We start from the raw sequence: 20,100 nt of genomic DNA, 5'->3' as shown, positions 1-20,100 counted from the left end.
TTTCAGTGCCCCTCTTCCTACTATTTCACGCTGTGCTGTAAAGGCATTTGCAGACATGTCCCCATTCTTTTGTGTAGATATATTTATTTAATCCTCCATGGTAGGCTACATATTTTGGATGTGCTTATAAATTTCCATACAGTAGGGAATTTTGAATCAAAGATAGATAAGATGATAAAGAAAAATTTGCACATCTGGTACTTTTTAGCACCTATAATGTCCATTGAAATTAAAGTTAGAGAGTAGCACTGAAGGCTGCCCTTTAGAACAGAAAGGCGTCATTCCATAGTTTGCATAAAAGAGCATCTACAGATGAAATCTGGTAATGCAACTTGACCTTGCCTTTTATATAGATTTAAAAGTTGATGGTGGATAAAGTGGCTAAATGGAAAGTGGATGTTCCAGTATTTTTTTTTATATACAATTAACCCGATTTTGCACATTTTCCAGCGATAGTAAATAATCCCCATTGTGTACTTAAAAGTGGGGTATGCCTGTAGATGGCCTATTTAAATTGGGTTGATAAATCTTAGTAGTATTTTGCTGTCTTCACTATAACAACTTAAGCAGTCTATAGCGTAAGTGGTATCTTTTCGTTGTTTGATTTAAAAAGCTAAACTTGCAAGTTTTCAAGACTCCTCAGATCTCTTCAGCAGGCATAGTTTAATACATGAAGTAAATATACAAATTTTCCCCACATTTTATTATAATTTTCACTCATTCAAGTGTTTTTCTAGAAAGGCATCAATATCCTTGAAAATCTTCATCAAAAGCATCAATTCCCACACTGGGGAAAAAACTTGCAAAACCGATCAGCCCATCAAAATTTATAATGGGTTTTCCATTTTAACCTGCTGTGCTATATCCGTTAAAATATGTATTGGTAATAATGTTTGGTTCACATGTTAAAGCAGCTTTTAAAACCTCCTGCCCTTTTCCAGGGCAGGTAGTAATACCCTTTATTGATTAACCATTGATCATCTCCATAATTATTATTTAACTCTCTAGCTTCAACTCTACTGCTAAATCTCTGTGGACCAAAGTAAATTATTAGTGAAACAGACACTGCTTCCTAGTTGCAAGGTTTTTATTTTTATTTAATATGCATTTATTTATCCTACTGTAACACATCAAATGCAGTAGATGAAATATCCTGTTCTTTGGATTTTTTTCTTTTAACCTCCTGTTGCTAATGTAGCAAATGTATCAAGAACCTTATTTGTTTTGTGTGATATGTGACTTTTATTTTAAATAATATGTGTTTATTTAAAACCTGTATTGGATTATCGATAGGAACAGTTATTTACTATAGTGATTTGCAGTTGATGCTGGAGGGAGTGAGGATGTTAAGGAAGTGGCTGAAAAAGGCTGGAGGTGATTAAACGGCCCTCAAGCCATGTACACACAATCGGTCCATCCGTGTTAAAAAAATAAAACATGTTTTACATTTTTCCTATGGATAAAAAACTGATGGAAAAACCGAGAGTTGTTTGTTAAACAGTAAAGCAGATTTTTTTTTTTTTTTTTACATAAAATTGGCTTGGTGTGAAGATCTAAAATATAACCCTAGTTTTATCGGTTGCACTACTTTCTGAGCAATGTTTCCAGAGTCGGAAGCACAAGTTTAGAATGTTAACCATATGGTCTTATATTAGGAAATTGATGCTGTTTAAAGTAAAACTGTGACCACTAATTTACTTACATATTTCAAAGGGAACTGTCACATTATGTTCAGACCTTGATATGTCCTTTTATACATTTACAGACAGTGGCTTGCAATTCAGAAGCTTAGGAGCAAAATAAAGAAGAAAGTAGATACCAAAGCTAGCAAAGGGAGAAAAGTGAGGTAAGTGCTACAGTGTTTGTCACTTTTGCATACAAAATCCACAGATCCATTTATATTTGTTTCTTAGACACCACAGAAACTATAATAAAGTGGTTGTAAAACTGAAATGAAAAATGAAGAAAGTATATCCTTTTAGTGTGTTCTTGCCTTGATGCTAAGCACCTAGTGTGATTTCCATCTACTCTGATTTCCCTCTGTTATGTGCAAGTTACTTAAGACAAGTTATGTTGACAGCACAGAATCCTGGCAGAGGCCTTACATTCCCAACTCACCCCCCCTCCCCCCCAATCCTCCAGCACACAGTAGGTGATTGATTGCCTTAGCTGTGCATGTTTACCTTTGTGACTGTGTAAAGGGGCGGGGGTGTCCATTGCCTTCATGTAAGCATCAAATTGCACTCAGCTCCTTCCTCCGATGCTGTGCAGTGTGTGACTTCAAATCCCTGTCCCCACCTCCAGAGCAGAGAAAATAGCCTTTGATTTGTGTAGTTTGAACAGCTGTAAAGGAAAGAGGCTGCAGATAAACAGGTACAAATTGTATGTTGGAGATTTGTTTCATCTCTGTGTATCACATGAGGCTAATCACTCCAGTGGGTATATGTAAAGTTTTACAACTAGTTTAACCACTTCAGCCCCGGACCATTTGGCTGCCCAAAGACCAGAGCACTTTTTGCGATTCGCCACTGTGTCGCTTTAACTTACTTTTGTGCGGTCATGCAACGTGGCTCCCAAATAAAATTGATATCCCCCCCCCACACACAAATAGAGCCTTCTTTTGGTGGTATTTGATCACATCTGCGTTTTTTTTTTTTTTTTTCATATTTATTTCTGCACCCGGCAGGACATTGGATCAATGCTGGGATACTGCATAATCTCAGTATAGCTGTCTACCCTTACAGGCAGACAGTTACTGGAATGCAGGAAGATCCATGAACTACGAGAGACCTCACCAGAGCCCTCGCAGTTCATTGAGAACTACAAGCCATCTGCCACAATAACAGATGGTAGTTGTAGTTCATTCATTCACAGCAATCTGTGCGGGCATAGCCCTGCATGTCTGCACTCTTTTTAAATTATGACAGCAGGTGCGGGGTTACATGCACCCTCAATATGGTTGTACCATGTTACCAAAGGTGAACATATCCTTTAAAAATACATATTACTATCTTTATGAAGGGTAAATATATTGTGTGCTTGTTAGTTTGTAGATGCACTTTTTTTAGCCTGATGGGTTGTTCTTTAAAGCCCTGTTTACACATCGCTTAGCAGGAGCGCAGATTCCATCTAGAGATTCCCATGCGGAAAAGCATGCCAGCTATAGGACAGCCCATTCACTTAAATGGACTTCCCTATATGCGTCTGTCACGCCAAAGAAGCTCAAGCACCAAATATTGGCCATGAGCCAGGTGCAATTTTATATGCGCCTTTTCCCACGATTCTGACCACGATTCCAAATCACATGTATGTATGTGAACTGGGCCTAGGGGTCTCTAGAATGCAGGGACAGCTACCTAAGCAGCCAGGATGGTTCACAAGAGACCCCACTCTGTTTGGGTCTTTTATATGAATGGAGCACTCAGCAGGACTAAGTGACACAGCTGCTCTTCAAACAGTGTATCTGGAGAGTATTCACAGCGCTTCACTTTTTCCACATTTTGTTATGTTTCAACCTTATTCCAAAATGGATTACATTCATTATTTTCCTCAAAATTCTACAAACAATATCACATAAACAACGTGAAAGAAGTTTATTTGAAATCTTTGCAAATTACAAAAAAAAATAAAAGATTTACATGTACTTATGTATTCACAGCCTTTGTTCAATACTTTGTTAAAGAATCTTTGGCCCAAATTACAGCTTCAAGTCTTTTTGTATTCCAATAGTGTTTATTGAAGTTTCACAAAAGTTTTACAAAACAAGGGGGAAAAGGGGAAAAAAATAAAGTTCTTAGCTTTACAATGCATGGTATACAACAGGGTAAGGGAGTTAAACATTATACATCTCATAGGGCTCAAGGATACTCCTCAAATTATATTCATGGATCAGACGCTATTCCTAGCAAAAGTTGTGAGCATCCGACCCGTAAACCGATTCACCATGCCCACAACCCAAGGTTTCCCTCCAAGATAAAATCTTAAAACACATACTTCCCGCTTGGACGAACCAGCTCCCCATCAAACTCTCCAGGGGAGTCAGGCTCCTCTCGCAGCGCGGAAGCCTCCCGCCTTATCCCAAATCAGCAATGGTTCACCAAGAATAAATGGAGTAAAGAAAAGACATCAAAACCCAGCAATGCCAGGGTTGAGACCTGGCAAGTAAAAACAATAAAGAAAAACAAGATTTGAGGGGGGTATAACAGTAAATAGAAAAAGTAAAGAAGAAAGGACAGGAAAGACAAGAAAGGAAACAAGAGGGAGGGAGCTACGGCACTATGACCAAAAGATCTGATCCCTGGGTATATGGTTACCTGGGGTCGTTTGTTAGATATCCAATCCAAGGGTCCCATACTTTATGAAATTGTTTCATTTTGTCTTGTACCATAGCCGTCAGCCTCTCATTTAACATGAGCCACGACAGTTCATGCCTCAGCTGATCGAACGGCGACCTCCAGTTCCTGGCTATAGTTATTTTAGCCGAAATAAAAATAAACGTAAGAAGCCACCTTTGTTACTTAGAGGCCTCCAATACCCCGACACCCAGCAGCGCGTGTCTTGCCAACTTTTTCAGGTTAACCTGGGTAAGGATATAAATAAAATTGTACACCCTGATCCAACATTTCCTGACTCTAGGGCAGGTCCAACAAATGTGATAGGTGGAACCCTCCTGACCACAGCCTCTAAAACACTTTGGAGAGGCTCCAGATACATAAGTGGCCAACCTGGCCGGTGCCATATACCATCTTCAAGTCTTTTTGAATATGATTCTACAAGCTTGGCACACCTATTTTTGGGCAGTTTCTCCCATTCTTCTTTGCAGGACCTCTCAAGCTTCATCAGGTTAGATGGGGAGCATCGGTGCACGGTTATTTTCAGATCTCGCCAGAACCAATCAGGTTCAAGTCGGGTCCACTCAAGGACATTCACAGAGTTGTCCCATAGTCACTCATTTGATATCTTGGTTGTGTGCTTAGGGTCATTGTCCTGTTGGAAGATGAACCTTTGCCTCAGTCTGAGGTCCAGAGCACTCTGGAGCAGATTTTCATCAAGGATGTCTCTGTACATTGCTGCATTCATCTTTCCCTCGATTTTTGACTAGTCTCCCAGTTCCTGCCACTGAAAAATATGCCCATAGCATGATGCTGCCACCACCATGCTTCACTGAAGGGATGGTAGTGGCCAGGTGATGAGTGGTACCTGGTTTCCACCAGACATGATGCTTGCCATTCAGACCAAAGCTTTCAATCTTTGTTTCATCAGACCAGAAAATGTTGTTTCTCATGGTCTGAGAGTCCTTAAGATGCCTTTTGACAAACTCCAGGCGGGCTGTCATATGTGCCTCTTATTGAGGAGTGGCTTTTGTATGGCCACTCTGTCATACAGGCCTGATTGGTAGAGCTTTGCAGAGATGGTTGTTATTCTGGAAGGTTCTCCTCCCTCCACAGAGAAATGCTAGAGCTTTGTCAGAGTGACAATCAGGTTTTTGGTCACCTCTCTGACTGAGGCCCTTCTCCCCGATTCGCTCAGTTTAGCTCGCTCTAGGAGTCCTGGTGATTCTAGGCTTCTTCCATTTACGGATGATGGAGACCACTGTGCTTATTGGGATCTTCAATGCTGCAGAAATTTTTCTGTACCCTTCCCCAGATCTGTGCCTCAATACAATCCTGTCTTGGAGGTCTACAGACAATTCCTTGGACTTAAATGGCTTGGTTTGTGTTCTGACATGCCCTGTTAACTGTGGGACCTTATATAACAAGTGTGTGCCTTTCCAAATCATATCCATATAGCTGAATTTACCACAGGTGGGCTCCAATCAAGTTGTAGAAACATCTCAAGGATGATCAGTGGAAACAGGATGCACCTGAGCTAAATTTTCAGTGTCACGGCAAAGGCTGTGAGTAAAAAAATATATATATCTTTCACGTTGTCATTATGGGGTATTGTTTGTAGAATTTTTAGGAAAATAATGGATTTAATCCATTTTGGAATAAGGCAGGTAACATAACAAAATGTGGAAAAAGTGAAGCACTGGGAATACTTTTTGGATGCACTGTAAATGTGATTGATTTCCACAATGATGACAGAGGGCTAGCTTCTTTCTGGTGATTTAGCTGCCCTTAATCAATTTTTGTCGTTGAAGTGCAAAGAAACACGCATGTTTACTTACTTTATGCCTCCATTTGGCTGCAAGCAAAAAGAAAAAGCCCTTTGTTCTAATTTTTCACATACACAGAGGCCCAATGTGACAGCGCCATGCAGCAAAACACTAGTAAGCTCATGCGGGAGGGTGGTGAGTAAGCCACATGCTTTCCATCTATCTGGAAGTACTGGGTATTTCTCTTTGGCTTTGTCAGCTGACCAAAGCAAGGACAGAGGAGCATGTGCTGCTGGGAAGGGCAGGGTGTCAATTTACCGAACCTGTTTCTTTGCCTTACATGGGGGAAAAAAAAGAACAAGTTCTTTAAAATCAAGTTACAAGGGATGTGTTTTGCTTAGACAGTCTAGCCACTCTTTGATTAAGGCTGAGTTCACACTATTGCGAATTGGATGCATCCAATTCGCCTAGCAGGAGATTGTGACTGGCTTTTTATGGAGCCGATTCACACATCTCCGGAGCAACTCCGGTGCAAATTGCACAGGGGTCCTGTGCGTCTTTTGGTCTGTTTCAGGTCTGAATTCAGCCAAAAAGTTTGCCTGAATTTAGACTGGAACCATTGAATGTAGACGTATCGGACCCCCTGCTGTAAGCCGCTCCGTGCTCTTGTGTGAACCCAGCCTAAAATAAATTGTAAGTAAACGGATATTTTCTAAATCCATATTTGCAGATGAGGCTACTTCAGTCACATTGAAACATGGTAATATATTATGCTTGAGATATGTTTAATAGGAGTTTTAACAGTTAACACATTTTGTGCTGTTCCAAAGCAGCCTTCAAGTAGCTCTAATCACAGAGATATGCCTGAATGATAAAAATGATGGTTGGCAGTGTCAAAGACTGTGCAAGCTCATTCACGCTGAGGCTTTTTAAGAGAGTTTCATAGATGGGATTTAGTCTGAGTAGGGTGGTTTTGACTCTTTTACGACAGCGGCCAACATCACTAATAAATTTCTTCTGACGTAGCCGCACTTGTATTGAACTCTGCAATGGCACTATACTGTTGCTGCTTGCAACTTTAAAGTAATGCTGTTCCACAATGCTTTAAAGGCTAATGTGAATAAATCCCACAGTGTAGCTAGCAAAATCTTCTCTATGGATACAATAAGGAGCTGTCCAATTATGTGCTGTGATTTAAAATAATATATTTTCATACTGTTAAACTGTGCATTTCTGAACTTGTAATAAAAAGCCAGGATATGTCAACATCCAGCCTTTAGTTGCAACCACATCAGATAGAAAGTCATACAAGCCAGTCTGGGTCAGTTGTGGCATAGTAATTTTTAAGATTGATGTTCTTGGATAATTTATTAAAAGAGGAAAGAGCTGCTTTGTTGGCCTGAAAAGCCTGTAATTATTGGCTATCAATATTCTTTTCTGTCAGCATCACACATAATTGGATGTATTCATGATTCAGTCAAAAGCCGCTGACAACATCACACAACTGAGTCACACTCTCAAAGCTTTTGAAATAATGCTGCCCCATCTTTGTGTGTGTGACATGGACTGTACTTGTTCACTGAGATCAAGGCCCTAGCATGGCAATCTTATTACCCAGTTCTAGATAACAATTGAGCAGACCCAGCCAGATCATCAGCAGAGTGTTGATCAAAATGTTCAATTACAATTTGAGCGAAACATCCATCTTTTGTGAAAAGTTTAAGCATGTTATACTTTATATCCAGCAAAATACATATAAAAAAATGTAAATACAGAATGTCATGGATTTGCGGATTCTGTTCTGAGTCCTGCAATCGTAAAATGGCTTTGCAGTGTTTATTCCCGTAGAAAAGTAGAAAATTCACAATACTTCAAACCACATATGGATTTCAGACAACAAAAATTACAGAATGTATTCTTCCTAGCTCACGTAAAAGAAATTTGTGAAAGTGCATCCTTACATTCTGCTTGTGGACAATTCGGTGACCCATTAAAAAGTATCATTCTAGATATTGTTTAAAAAGTATTTTCCTTTGAATGTTAATGCCCAAAGTATTTATTATTTTTTTTAAAGTTCATTATTTTATGGAACTCTCCCGTTTCTAATTCTGAGATATTTTTTTTTCTCCTGTTCTCCGTACAATATGTATGTATACGATCTTCACAATGTTATTGCTTTGTGTCCTGCTACAAAATTATAAATGGGAGATCACTGGGGTGATCATATAGTCAGTCGGCTTGCCCTGAATATTTAAAAATAATACAAATTATAATGGAATGGGGCCTTGCACCAAATTTGTAAGCAAGTGTACAGATGTGTTATACAAAGCTTAAAACTTATTTCCATTTTTGCAACTAAAATGGGGTAACACCTACTTTATACATGGCCTGTTTTGATAAATGTGGATGGCCAGGTGTGCACGTGCGTCACTTATCTGGGGAAGAGATGGCACCAGGATGCAGTGTGGGAAGAGGGCAAGCCAGCAGTGGCAGTGTGATGCTTTGGGCAATGTTGTGCTAGAAAATCTTGGGCCCTGCTATGAATGTTGCTTTGACACGTACCACCATGACACCCCTGACCAAAGACACTTCTTCATGGAAACGATGTTCCCTGATGGCAGTGGCCTCTTTGAGCAGGATAATGTGTCCTGCCACATTGCAAAAATGGTTCAAGAATGGTTTGAGGAGCACAACAATGAGTTTGAGGTGTTGCCTCAAAATTTTCCAGATCTCAATGCAATCAAGTATCAGTGGAATGTGTTGGAAAAACAAGTTTGATCCATGTAGGCCCCACCTGGCAACATGCAGGACTTAAAGGATCTTCTACAGACAGCTTGGTGGCAGATACCACAGCATACCTTCAGAGGTCTAGTGGTTACATAATTAGTGAGGTAGAAAAAAGACACTAGTATATCTAGTTCAATCAACAAGTGGTGTCTATGCTTCGCTGAGTCTGCTGATTTTTAATAAACTATGATATTTTATATCAATTATTTGTGTAATACTGGGAGATTTTTGTGAGTGCTAACATTTAAGGATACATTCACCGTTTGGAACTTGTTACATGTTCCGCCTGTATTTGGGGAGAAGCCCACCTTCCTGGGATAATGTGACTACTGCTAGCGACTATAATAGCCTCTAGCAATAATCGCATGTAAAATGCGACAGGCTGGTTGTTGCGAAGTTGATCAGTCGATCGATCAACTTGGGTACATTCAGCCAGCACATACATGGTTTGAATCTCCGCCGGTCCCTGCTGAACTGACCATGATGCGAGCAGTCTATTGCTGGCTTTAGGCTCCATTCAAAGACATTGTGAAGCATTCCCTTATACAGGGAAGCCAGAGCTGCTGTCTCATGTAGCCAGACCAGATTAAAAAAGGTAAACATACAGATGTTTTTTTTATACAGGGTATGTATGATAGGTAGGAGGAGGGGGGAGGGAATGTTTTTAAGAATGATTGATTGGATGTAGCCTTTACTATCACTTTAAGGTTCACAGGTCCCTCCCCTTTGTTCTTATGATCCACTCCTAATATTGTTTGCTGCAAAACTGAGGACGGCTGAGAGTGGGAGAGGTTATACTAGGCTGACCTTAAAGCTTTGTTTGACGTTGTCCGATCTAAAGGCAGCAACATAAACTAGTGTACCCTAATACTTTATCCTGTGTACTATTGTACTTCAGAAAAATATTTCATTGTAGGTTAAAATTGCTATTTTTAGGTATGCTGTGTAACAAGAAACACAACAGCCTTTTCTGCCATTAGAATTTACAATTGCTTAGTTGGGGTCAAAGTGGCTATAGTTCTGCACTGCCATTTCTACATACTTGTATGTACAGCAAAGTGTACAGAATGTGGTGGTGTAAAAAAATGGAATGTACAGTGCAGTGTACATAAAGAAGTACTGTGTAATAGGACTGTGTGAAATGTAAATCCCTATGTTGAGGACATGTGGCCTGGTATGATTCAGGAGGGCGGCCCTCGCTCGCCCCCCTTCCTGAACTGCAGGGCTGCATGCTCGGATAAGGGGTTGGTATGGATTTTGGTGGGGACCCCACGCCATTTTTTTTTTTTTTTTTTTTTTGGCGTGGGGTTCCATACCAAACCCAAAAGCCCTGGTATGGACTGGGGAGGACCATATGCTGTTTTTCTTCTTTTTTTTTTTATTCAGCTATCAGCGGGGAAACCCATTGACAGTTGATGACTCATCGGTTAAGGACGCTGCAGCCAGCTTCCCGGCCCCATTCATTAACAACCAGCTTACACTGCGCTCTGATTGGGAAAATCTTTGCCAAATCATGGCACAGAATGCAATGTACAGCGCTCAGTGCATTACAGTGTTCATCGGAGCGAACACCCTGCAAATTTGCGTGTGTCTGCAAACGGCCAAACTCGTGCTCAGGCAGAACCGTTTGCCCATCCCTATTGATTTGAATAGTCTGGATGTTGTCAGAGTTTATCTAACTGGCTCCCACCCACTGTATAGGAAAATGAAGGACAGGCGGGCCGCTCTTGTTCAGGAAGGACGTCCTATGACATCCCATTATTGCTGCTTATGAGGGCATGCAGCGCGGCGATCTGTGGTAAAGCACATAACTGATCGTGGTATAGAACCAATGACAATGGCTCTTTACCATGGGATCGGCTGTGTCCAATCACAAATCTAAACAAAGACTGGTAACTCACTGTTACTGGCTTCTTCTCCTCACACACCGATCCAGTGTGAGGAGAGCGTCAGCTAACAGTAAGTTACCAATCTGTGTTACACAATGTACTGCACAAACACCACAGCAAAGAGAACCTGTCACAGCGCCCATCAGCAGTGTTACTGTCACACACCAGTGCACCTGTCACCCATCAGTGCAGTTAATGTCGACCATCACCAGTGCACCTGTCGCCAATCATTGAGAAAGGGCGATAGCCTCCCGAAACACGTCAAATTTCCAACCATAGAGATGTGTCTTCCTTGATACTAGAGTTGTATATGATATGCCTTTTATCCTTTTTATGTTTGAGTATGCTTTTGGCATTTTTTAATAACATTTCTGAGATGTCTATAAGTGCCGATGTCTGCAGTATACCCGTCACACAGCCACCATTAGCAGTCTACCTGTTCCAGTGTGACCAGAGCCCGCCTTGTCCAAAAAAGTTTACACTAGTGAGAAGGTGTTTTCAAATCCTCAGCATGACTGATGAGAGCAGCGGGGAGCTCTCACAGTCTGATTCCGATTCAATGCATGAACTCGTCAAAAGCAGTGGATTAGTGACTGAATCCCAGGATGAAAAGCCTAGCACCAGTACTGGAGTATCGCATGCCCCAAGAATCAGTACTTGCACATACCTCCCAGATGCTCTTACCAGCCCATTATGGCTGTCTTCCAACTCTGGATCAGCAAGTATTCCCCATTTCACCGCATAGCCAGGTGTGCAGACCAGTACTGAATTTTTGTTTTGTTTTATAATGTATTTTTGCCCGACCGTTTACTTTTATTGTGGACCAGATAAATCCTTTTGCCAAACTGTATATTTGTAATAAACCCCAGTTCCTCCTATGCCCATCCGTATGAGTGGAAATGTTTTACTTTGAAGGAGTTAGTTATTTATGGGACTCACCCTTGACATGGGGCTTACAAAAAATAAATAAAATGAAGGACATGCCTACCGGTCCACCCACTCCATCCCTCACATGCACATTTATTCTTCCGTAATGCCACAGTCGGGCTATTAGATGATCATGCACTGCCTTCATTTCAGTGACAATACCCAGCGCCCTCACCGAGATCATCCCAACCATGACAAATTATACAAAACTTGTCCACTTATTTTTTTTCCCCAATGATTTGCTGAACTTTACGTCCATGACCAAAACATGTGTGGATAAAGTCCCTTGTCCATTTTACTGGTCGGCTGGGAATCGAACAATTCCAATCAAAAGGGTCAGATATTGAGTAGAGTTTTACAAACTTTGTGAAAGAGCCACAGGATATTTGTATGCATTTCACATACACAAAGGAAAAGATTCCCAGCTCCAGCCCCCTGAGCGCCCAACCTACATCGGTACAAGTAGAAAAACTATCTGTGACCTGGCATACCCACTTTTCCAAAAAGGTTATCACATCTAATAAGACAATTTATATACCAGTCTGCCCCTTTTCCACCACCTGCACCATGAAAAAACCTTGGCCTGCGGTATTGCCAGAAAAAACAGGAAGGGCTTCCCACAAACTTTGGTGAACATAAGGCTACAAAGGGGTGAAGTGTTGGCTGTGAAGTGGAAGGATAAGAGATGTCTACATCCTGTCCACCATCCACAATAACATCTCAGTGGAGATTCCCAGAAGACATGGTCCTAGTTAACCACTTCAATACAGGGCTTTAAAACCCACCTCCATACCGGGCCTATTCTGGCACTTCTCTTCTACATGTACAAATCATCATTCTTTTGCTAGAAAATTACTCAGAACCCCCAAACATTATATATGTTTTTTTAGCAGACACCCTAGGGAATAAAATGGTGGTCATTGCAACTTTTTATCTTGCACGGTATTTGCGCAATCATTTTTCAAACACCTTTTTTTTGTAAAAAAAAATGGTTTCATGAATTAAAAAATGACAAAACAGTAAAGTTAGCCCAATTTTTTTGTAAAATATGAAAGATGATGTTACGTCGAGTAAATAGATACCTAACATGTCATGCTTTAAAATTGCGTACGCTCATGGAATGGTGCCAAACTTTGTTACTTAAAGTGGAGGTTCACCCGAAAAGTTAATTTTTAACCTTGGATTAATGCTCATTTTGTCAAGGGGAATCGGGTAGTTTTTTTAAAATCTAAGCAGTACTTACCGTTTTAGAGAGCGATCTTCTCTGCTGCTTCCGGGTATGGACTGCGGGACTGGGCGTTCCTACTTGATTGACAGTTTTCCGACAGACTTCCGACGGTCGCATACATCGCGTCACGATTTTCCGAAAGTAGCCGAACGTCGGTGCGCAGGCGCCGTATAGAGCCGCACCGACGTTCGGCTTCTTTCGGCGACTCGTGACGCGATGTGTGTGACCGTCGGAAGCCTGCCGGAAGACTGTCAATCAAATAGGAACGCCCAGTCCCGAAGACCATACCCGGAAGCGGCGGAGAAGATCGCTCTCTAAAACGGTAAGTACTGCTTAGATTTTAAAAAAACTACCCGATTCCCCTTGACAAAATGAGCATTAATCTAAGGTTAAAAAATGTTTTTCGGGTGAACTCCCGCTTTAAAAATCTCCATAGACGACACTTTAATTTTTTTACAGGTTACCAGTTACAGAGGAGGGTCTAGTGCTAGAATTGTTGCACACGCTCTAACGCACGTAGCGATACCTTACATGTGTGGTTTGAACGACGTTTACATATGTGGGCGGGACTTACGTGTGCGTTCGCTTCTGGGCGCGAGCTACCGGGGACAGGGGCGTTTTTAATTTTTTTATTTTACTTACTTATTTATTTTTTACACTTTTTTTACAATTTTTTTTTTTTCAAAAGCTTTTATTCCTATTACAAGGAATGTAAACATCCCTTGTAATAGGAATAGTGTGTGACAGGTCCTCATTAAGGAGATATGCAGGATCAATAAGTCCCTACATCGCTCCTCCAGGCTGGAAAGAATTGGATTGTGAAAAAAAATTCACAGATCTCATTCTTACTAGCCGCAATTGCGGTTTGTTTACTTACGGATACCTGGGTGTGACGTCATCACATCGCGCCCTGGCCTCCGACGGTCATAGAGACGACTGGTCACCAGTCATCTCTATGCTTCACATCCCGCGGACGGCGATCATCTCTCCGGGCCCCCGATGGCACAGGAGAGCCCGGAGAAGCACCGGATGGTGGCAGGAGGGGGGGGGTGTCCCGTCCCGCCACCTATAAGAACGATCAAGCAGCGAAACTGCCGCTATGATCGTTCTTATGCTGCGCAGAATCGCCGTCGGAAGAAAATGATATCTGAATGATGCCTCTAGGTGCAGGCATCATTCAGATATCCCCGCACAAAGTACAGGACGTCATATGATGTCCACCCAGGATAAGAGATCCCCTTTTTGGACGTCACATGATGGCGTGCGGTTTTGAAGTGGTTAAAATGCCTGTATGCATCTAAGATTCTAATCTTTACATGGGGAGGAGTGGATTTCAATGATTAAATGGTACAGCCCTAATTGGCAACAAGGAGGTCCCATTTCTGGTATAAAAAAGTTACTTCTAGTAAAGTTTTATATCAATTTATCTTATTCATTTGGTCATTTTATAATGCTTATGTCCTCTACACTAAATCCACAGTAAGACCCACCACCTTCCTCAGCCTGACATTTCCTCTGTTTTTAATATCTGTGCTGACCATTCGCCTGCTGCCTCAACCAACCATGCCACTGTCTTCCACCTTAACTGACCCTGGCCTGTTTATAGACTATGCTTCTGCCTGCTATCTGCATTGTTGATCCACTACGTTTCTGCCTTCCACCTGAACTGAACCTGGCCTGTTAATCGACTATGTTTTTTGCCTGCCACTTGGACTGATCTTTTTCCCTGCTACTGTAGTAGACGGATTCATGGTAACACAGGGGTCTCATGTATGTTGGGGGCTCCAAAATAGTTTTTCCAGATAAAGAAAAATAGTTTTTTTGTTTTTCTCCGGGTTTTGTAATTCCCATATTAGGGTCTGGAGACCAAAGGCGTCAGAGATTTTGGTGGCAGAAGCCTTTACCCCTGTGCCCAGGTCTTATCTGACTGAGGCCCTAAGCCTGATATTTCTGCCTGCTGCCAACTTACTACCATCATGCCTCTGCCTCCCGCATCAACTGACCACACCTCTACTTGCTACCTAAATTATGGAACATGTTACTGCCTACTACCAGGACCTGCCTTGTCTTTGCCTGGACAATTCCTTTTGGCTGTTGCTGACCACATCTCTGCCTGCTGCCTGGACTAGTGCTTTGGCTGTGCTGACAATATCGCTGCCTGTACAGATTATGAACAACATTCCTGCCTGCTGCCTAGAGAATTCCTTTCGCTGTCACTGACCATGTCCCTGCCTGCTGCCTGGACCAATGCGCTCCTCTTTGGACAACTGCACAACTAAAACCACATGTAATCTTTTGTTTACCCTTTGCTCAACAGAATGTATTTTGGGGTGTAATTGAGAAATTAGAAATATGAAGGGCCTTTAAAAATGATAGGTTGTCAAGAAATTAGATGTGTATTTTATGTCCCTAGAACACCTGATGATGCTCCTGGCATGTTGGAGCTCTATATGTGGCCAGGCAGTGCAAAAGTCTCCCACGTGTGGTATCACCATACTCTGGAGGAGTAGCAGAATGTATTTTGGGGTGTAATTTTTGGTATGTACATGCTATGTGTGAGAACTATCTTATAATGGACACCTTTGTGTAAAAAAAGTTGTAATTTTTCCTCTTTTCACATTTTTAAAAATGTGTGGAAAAAATACATGTTTAAAAGACTCACTATAGTTACATAGTAGGTGAGGTTGAAAAAAAAGACACAAGTCCAAGTCCAACCTATGTGTGTGATTATATGTCAGTATTACATCCCTGTATGTTGCGGTCGTTCAGGTGCTTTTCTAATATTTTTTTGAAACTCTCGATGCCCCCTGCGGAGACCACCGCCTGTGGAAAGGAATTCCACATCCTTGCCACTCTTACAGTAAAGAACCCTCTACATAGTTTAAGGCTAAACCTCTTTTCTTCTAATTTTAATGAGTGGCCACGTGTCTTGTTAAACTCCCTTCCACTAAAAAGTTTTATCCCTATTGTGGGGTCACCAGTATGGTATTTGTGAATTGAAATAATATCCCCTCTCAAGCGTGTCCTCCAGAGAGAATAAGTTCAGTGCTCCGCGCAACCTTTCTTCATAACTCCAGACCCTTTATTAGCTTTATTAGCTATGCCTTATAGAATATACGTTGGGATGTTTTCTTCTCAAAATGGGGTCAATTTGTGGGTAATTCTATTGTCCTGGTGCTTCAGGGCCTTCAAAAGTGTAATAGATGGTCCATAAATTCAATGTGTAATTTATGTCCCTAGAACATCTGATGGTGCTCCTTGCATGTTGGCCTCTCTATTTAGCTAGGCTATGAAAAAGTCTCAATAGGAGAGGTAACTGTCAGCGCAGATACAAAGTACATATATGGGTAGGAGTATGGTGATTAGTCCATTGGAAATAGTAGTAACAGGCAGTTCAATGGTTAAAAATGCAGGTGATGTGGCTGTTCGATGGCGGCTGCTGTCCTCAGAGAGCTGACTCTGTGGTAAACAAAAAAGGGGTAGAGAAAGGACTGGGCTGCTTTAGAAGTGAAGAAAGCAGATCGTGTGGAGACTCCACACAATCTGCTTTCTACACTTCTAAAGCAGCCCATGGATCCGGGACGAACACTACAGGATGTTACAGATGAGCCTTCTTTCCTTACCTTCTTGTAAGTGTGTTTTTTACAATGTGTCATTAAAAGAACCTCTTTAATACTGCACTTAGGTGGCGCTTCCTTTCTCTACCCCTTTTTTATGAAAAAGTCTCACACGTGGTATCGCCACACTCAGGAGGAGTAGCAGAATGTGCTTTGGGGTGTAGTTGCAAATATGCATATGCCACGTGAGAAATAATCTGTTAATATGACAATTTTGTGGATTTTTTTTTTTTAATTTTCCTTAAAAAAAAATTACAACTTCAAATGACTTGCCATGCCTCTTACGAAATACCTTGGAATGTCTGCTTTCCAAAAAGGGGTAATTTGGGGGGATTTTCTACTGTCCCAAAATTTTCGTCTTTTTTCATTTATAGCGCAAAAAAAAAAAAAACAGTGCTGGTTAAATCCCACCAAAATAAAGCTCTATTTGTGTGAAAAAAAGGAACACTTTCATATGGATACAGTGTTACATGACTGAGTAGTTGTCATTTAAAGTGTGAGCACTAAAAGCTGAAAATTGGTCTGGGCAGGAATGGGGTAAAAGTGCCCATTAGCAAGTGGTTAAAAGCTATGGCTTATATAAAGAAGATGGATTATCTCTCTATTCTCTGTCTTTCATCAGGGACTCATTAACCACTTCAGCCCCGGACCATTTTGCTGGTCAATGACCAGGCCACTTTTTGCGATTCGGCACTGTGTCGATTTAACTGACAATTGCGCGGTCGTGCGACGTGGCTCCCAAACAAAATGTACGTTCTTTTCTCCCCACAAATAAAGCTTTCTTTCAGTGGTATTTTGATCACCTCTGCGGTTTTTATTTTTTGCGCTATAAACAACAATAGAGCGGCAATTTTGAAAAAAAATCAATTTTTTTACCTTTTTCTATAATATCCCCTAAAAATATATAAAAAATATATTTTTTTCCTCGGTTTAGGCCGATACGTATACTTCTACATATTTTTCGTAAAAAAAAATCGCAATAGGCGTTTTATTGATTGGTTTGCGCAAAAGTTATAGTGTCTACAAAATAGAGGATAGTTTTATGGCATTTTTTTTTTTACTAGTAATGGCAGCGATCTGCAATTTTTATCGGTACTGCAACCTTATGCCGGACACATCGGACACTTTTGACACATTTTTGGGACCATTGGCATTTTTATAGCGATCAGTGCTATAAAAATGCATTAATTACTGTAAAAATGTCACTGGCAGGGAAGGGGTTAACACTAGGGGGCGATCAAGGGGTTAATTATGTTCCCTCATTGTGTTATAACTGAAGGGGGGGTGGGACTGACTAGGGGAATTGAAATATCGCTGTTCATACATTGTATGAACATACGATTAGTCGTTTCTCCCCCTGAAAGAACCGGGAGCTGTGTGTAAACAAACACAGCTCCCGGTTCTCGCTCTGTGACGAGTGATCGCAGGTGCCCGGCGGTTAGTGGGTGTTTCCGGGGGGCGTTCCAACATCAAGCCTTTGTTTCCCAGCTGTGCAAGGCCTCCACTTGGTCTTCCGTTCATACTTTCTCTTCTGCAAGGTGAACGTCCAAGCTTCTGCGGAAGCAGCTTTTAGCTGCAGGGTTCTTGCAGCAGCACTCTAAGTTGGATCTGTTGACCCTTATTATTGTGGGACCTGTTAGCACAGTGCTGTTAGCACAAGTTGTTCATTACTTGTGGACGTCCCAGAGTCTGTGAATATCCAGTGTCCTACACTATAAAATTAGGATTTTTAATTGTATGTAAATTCCATATCTTGGAGTCCAGGACAGAGGACACCCTGACCTGTGTTCCTGTGTTAGACCGGCCATAGATGGTTTGAATCTCAGCCGGTTCAGTAGGAACCAGCTGAGATTCAAACCATGTATGACCAGGGGGTCGTGGCCAGCAAAGCTTTGTCTAATCACCTGAAGCTACGAGCCTATAACCCAGGGTCTATGAATAATACAGCCTTTGACCTGTACTGTACTATTATTTTTATTAATTTTTTTCTTTAAATGGCGAGTTGTTGCAATTTAAAGAGTAATTCCACTTTTGAGGAAAAAAAAAACATTCCCCCCAGAATGGTCTATGTACATTGCAGAGATTTTAACAAACTTTGTAGCAGTTTCTTACCTTTTTTTTTATTCTGAAGGAATATATGTTTGTCTTTGTCCATGTGTAAAGTGAATCTGTATGGGAGTGCTTTTATAATTGTCAGTAAGCTGCTGCAGGGCTCTGAGAATAGTTGCAGGGTCTGCATCCCTTTTTAGATGTGATTTCTCTTTGAGAGTATCTCGCCAAAAATGGCATGTTGCAGGGGATGCTCAAAATCTGATTTGAATATAAGCACAGATTTTGGGGAAATCCAGTAAGCCAATCGCATAAGCAGGAAATTACATTTCTGGGGGACATTCTATGCCTCCAGGTAGCCATATTGCATTACATTTTACAGAAAATTACAGCACTGCAGATTGAAAAGGAAAAGTCATTTTATTAACATTGAAATACAATATGACTTGTGTTGCAATTGTATACGTATTGTATACGTATTGTATTTTTTCTTCCACAGAACAATTATCAGTTCGGATTTCATTGGAGATTGGGGATAAAAATGACTCCAAAAACCAATCATCATTGTAGAATGTTGCATCTGGTGGTAGAACTAATACATATTTATTTATGTAATCATACAGCCATTTCCTCTCACAGGTTAGCAGTTTGCTAAGGTGAAATTAGTCCAGAAAGTTTTATTTGAGGTCTACAGTTGTAGTTTCCTGTGTTAAAATCTATTTTCCATAGTGCTTGAATGTATAGACAAAAGAAACCATATATTCTGAGAGTGGTTTGAACAGGTGAAATGCGATGAATGCAACAATGTAAATTTTACAGCAGAAATCAGCATGCTGCCTTAAAATGTGGTTCATCCTTGATAGCAAAAGATTTATGAATACTTACAAACAGCAGGCATCACATTAGAACTCAGTGTTAAAGCTGCAGAGAACACCATGAAATTATGCATGCATTTTACTACGGCTGGAAGGTAATAAAGCTCTGCCAATGTGTAGATCCATTATAAGGGTTCTCAGAAGTGTGTCAGCTGTACTTTATGTAGTAGATGATGGCTGTTATCTTCTCGTATCAAATCTCTATTGTGAATAAACAGTTCCATTTTTTTTTTTTTTTTTAACAAATGCTGGTGGACTTTGAGCCTTATTAATATGATTGAGGTATTGTCATTGTTATGTTGAACAAAACAAATTGGTTTACATTGTTCTTTTGCACTGTAACTGTAGATAATTAAAATTTTTAAGTGTGTGTGTGTGTGTGTGTTTTTTTGTTATGCTAGTTTTAGGGTTTGACCTGAAAATAAGCAATTGCAGCATCTGTATATGTACATAAGCAAGTTGTTCTTTCGGTTTTATCAATTTTGGAGACTTTGGTAGGGATAGCTATTTGGTCTTTGGAATATTCAGTTTTAAAGTGATTATTTAGAAGTGTATATATTTGCCAGACACCATTCATCTTCTGGAACATCAGATTAGGATGATACACCTGCTACAGACATTTCTCCTAAAC

At 40.8% G+C, this 20,100-nt stretch overlaps 1 protein-coding gene across 1 annotated transcript in view; it reads left to right on the top strand.

The window, feature by feature from the left end:
* The window catches only part of AATF (apoptosis antagonizing transcription factor), a 201,177-nt gene that overhangs the window by 117,841 nt on the left and 63,236 nt on the right, over positions 1 to 20,100 (top strand). Inside the window, exon 10 of the mRNA XM_040337825.1 lies at positions 1,766 to 1,846. Coding sequence (XP_040193759.1) covers positions 1,766 to 1,846 — 81 coding nt within the window. The remainder of the gene's footprint in view (positions 1 to 1,765; positions 1,847 to 20,100) is intronic.

The sequence above is a fragment of the Rana temporaria genome, chromosome 2 (genome assembly GCF_905171775.1).
Source record: "Rana temporaria chromosome 2, aRanTem1.1, whole genome shotgun sequence".
Lineage (NCBI taxonomy): Eukaryota > Metazoa > Chordata > Amphibia > Anura > Ranidae > Rana > Rana temporaria.
The sequence above is the reverse complement of the archived record's forward strand: the minus strand, read 5'-3'. Positions and strand labels throughout refer to the sequence as shown.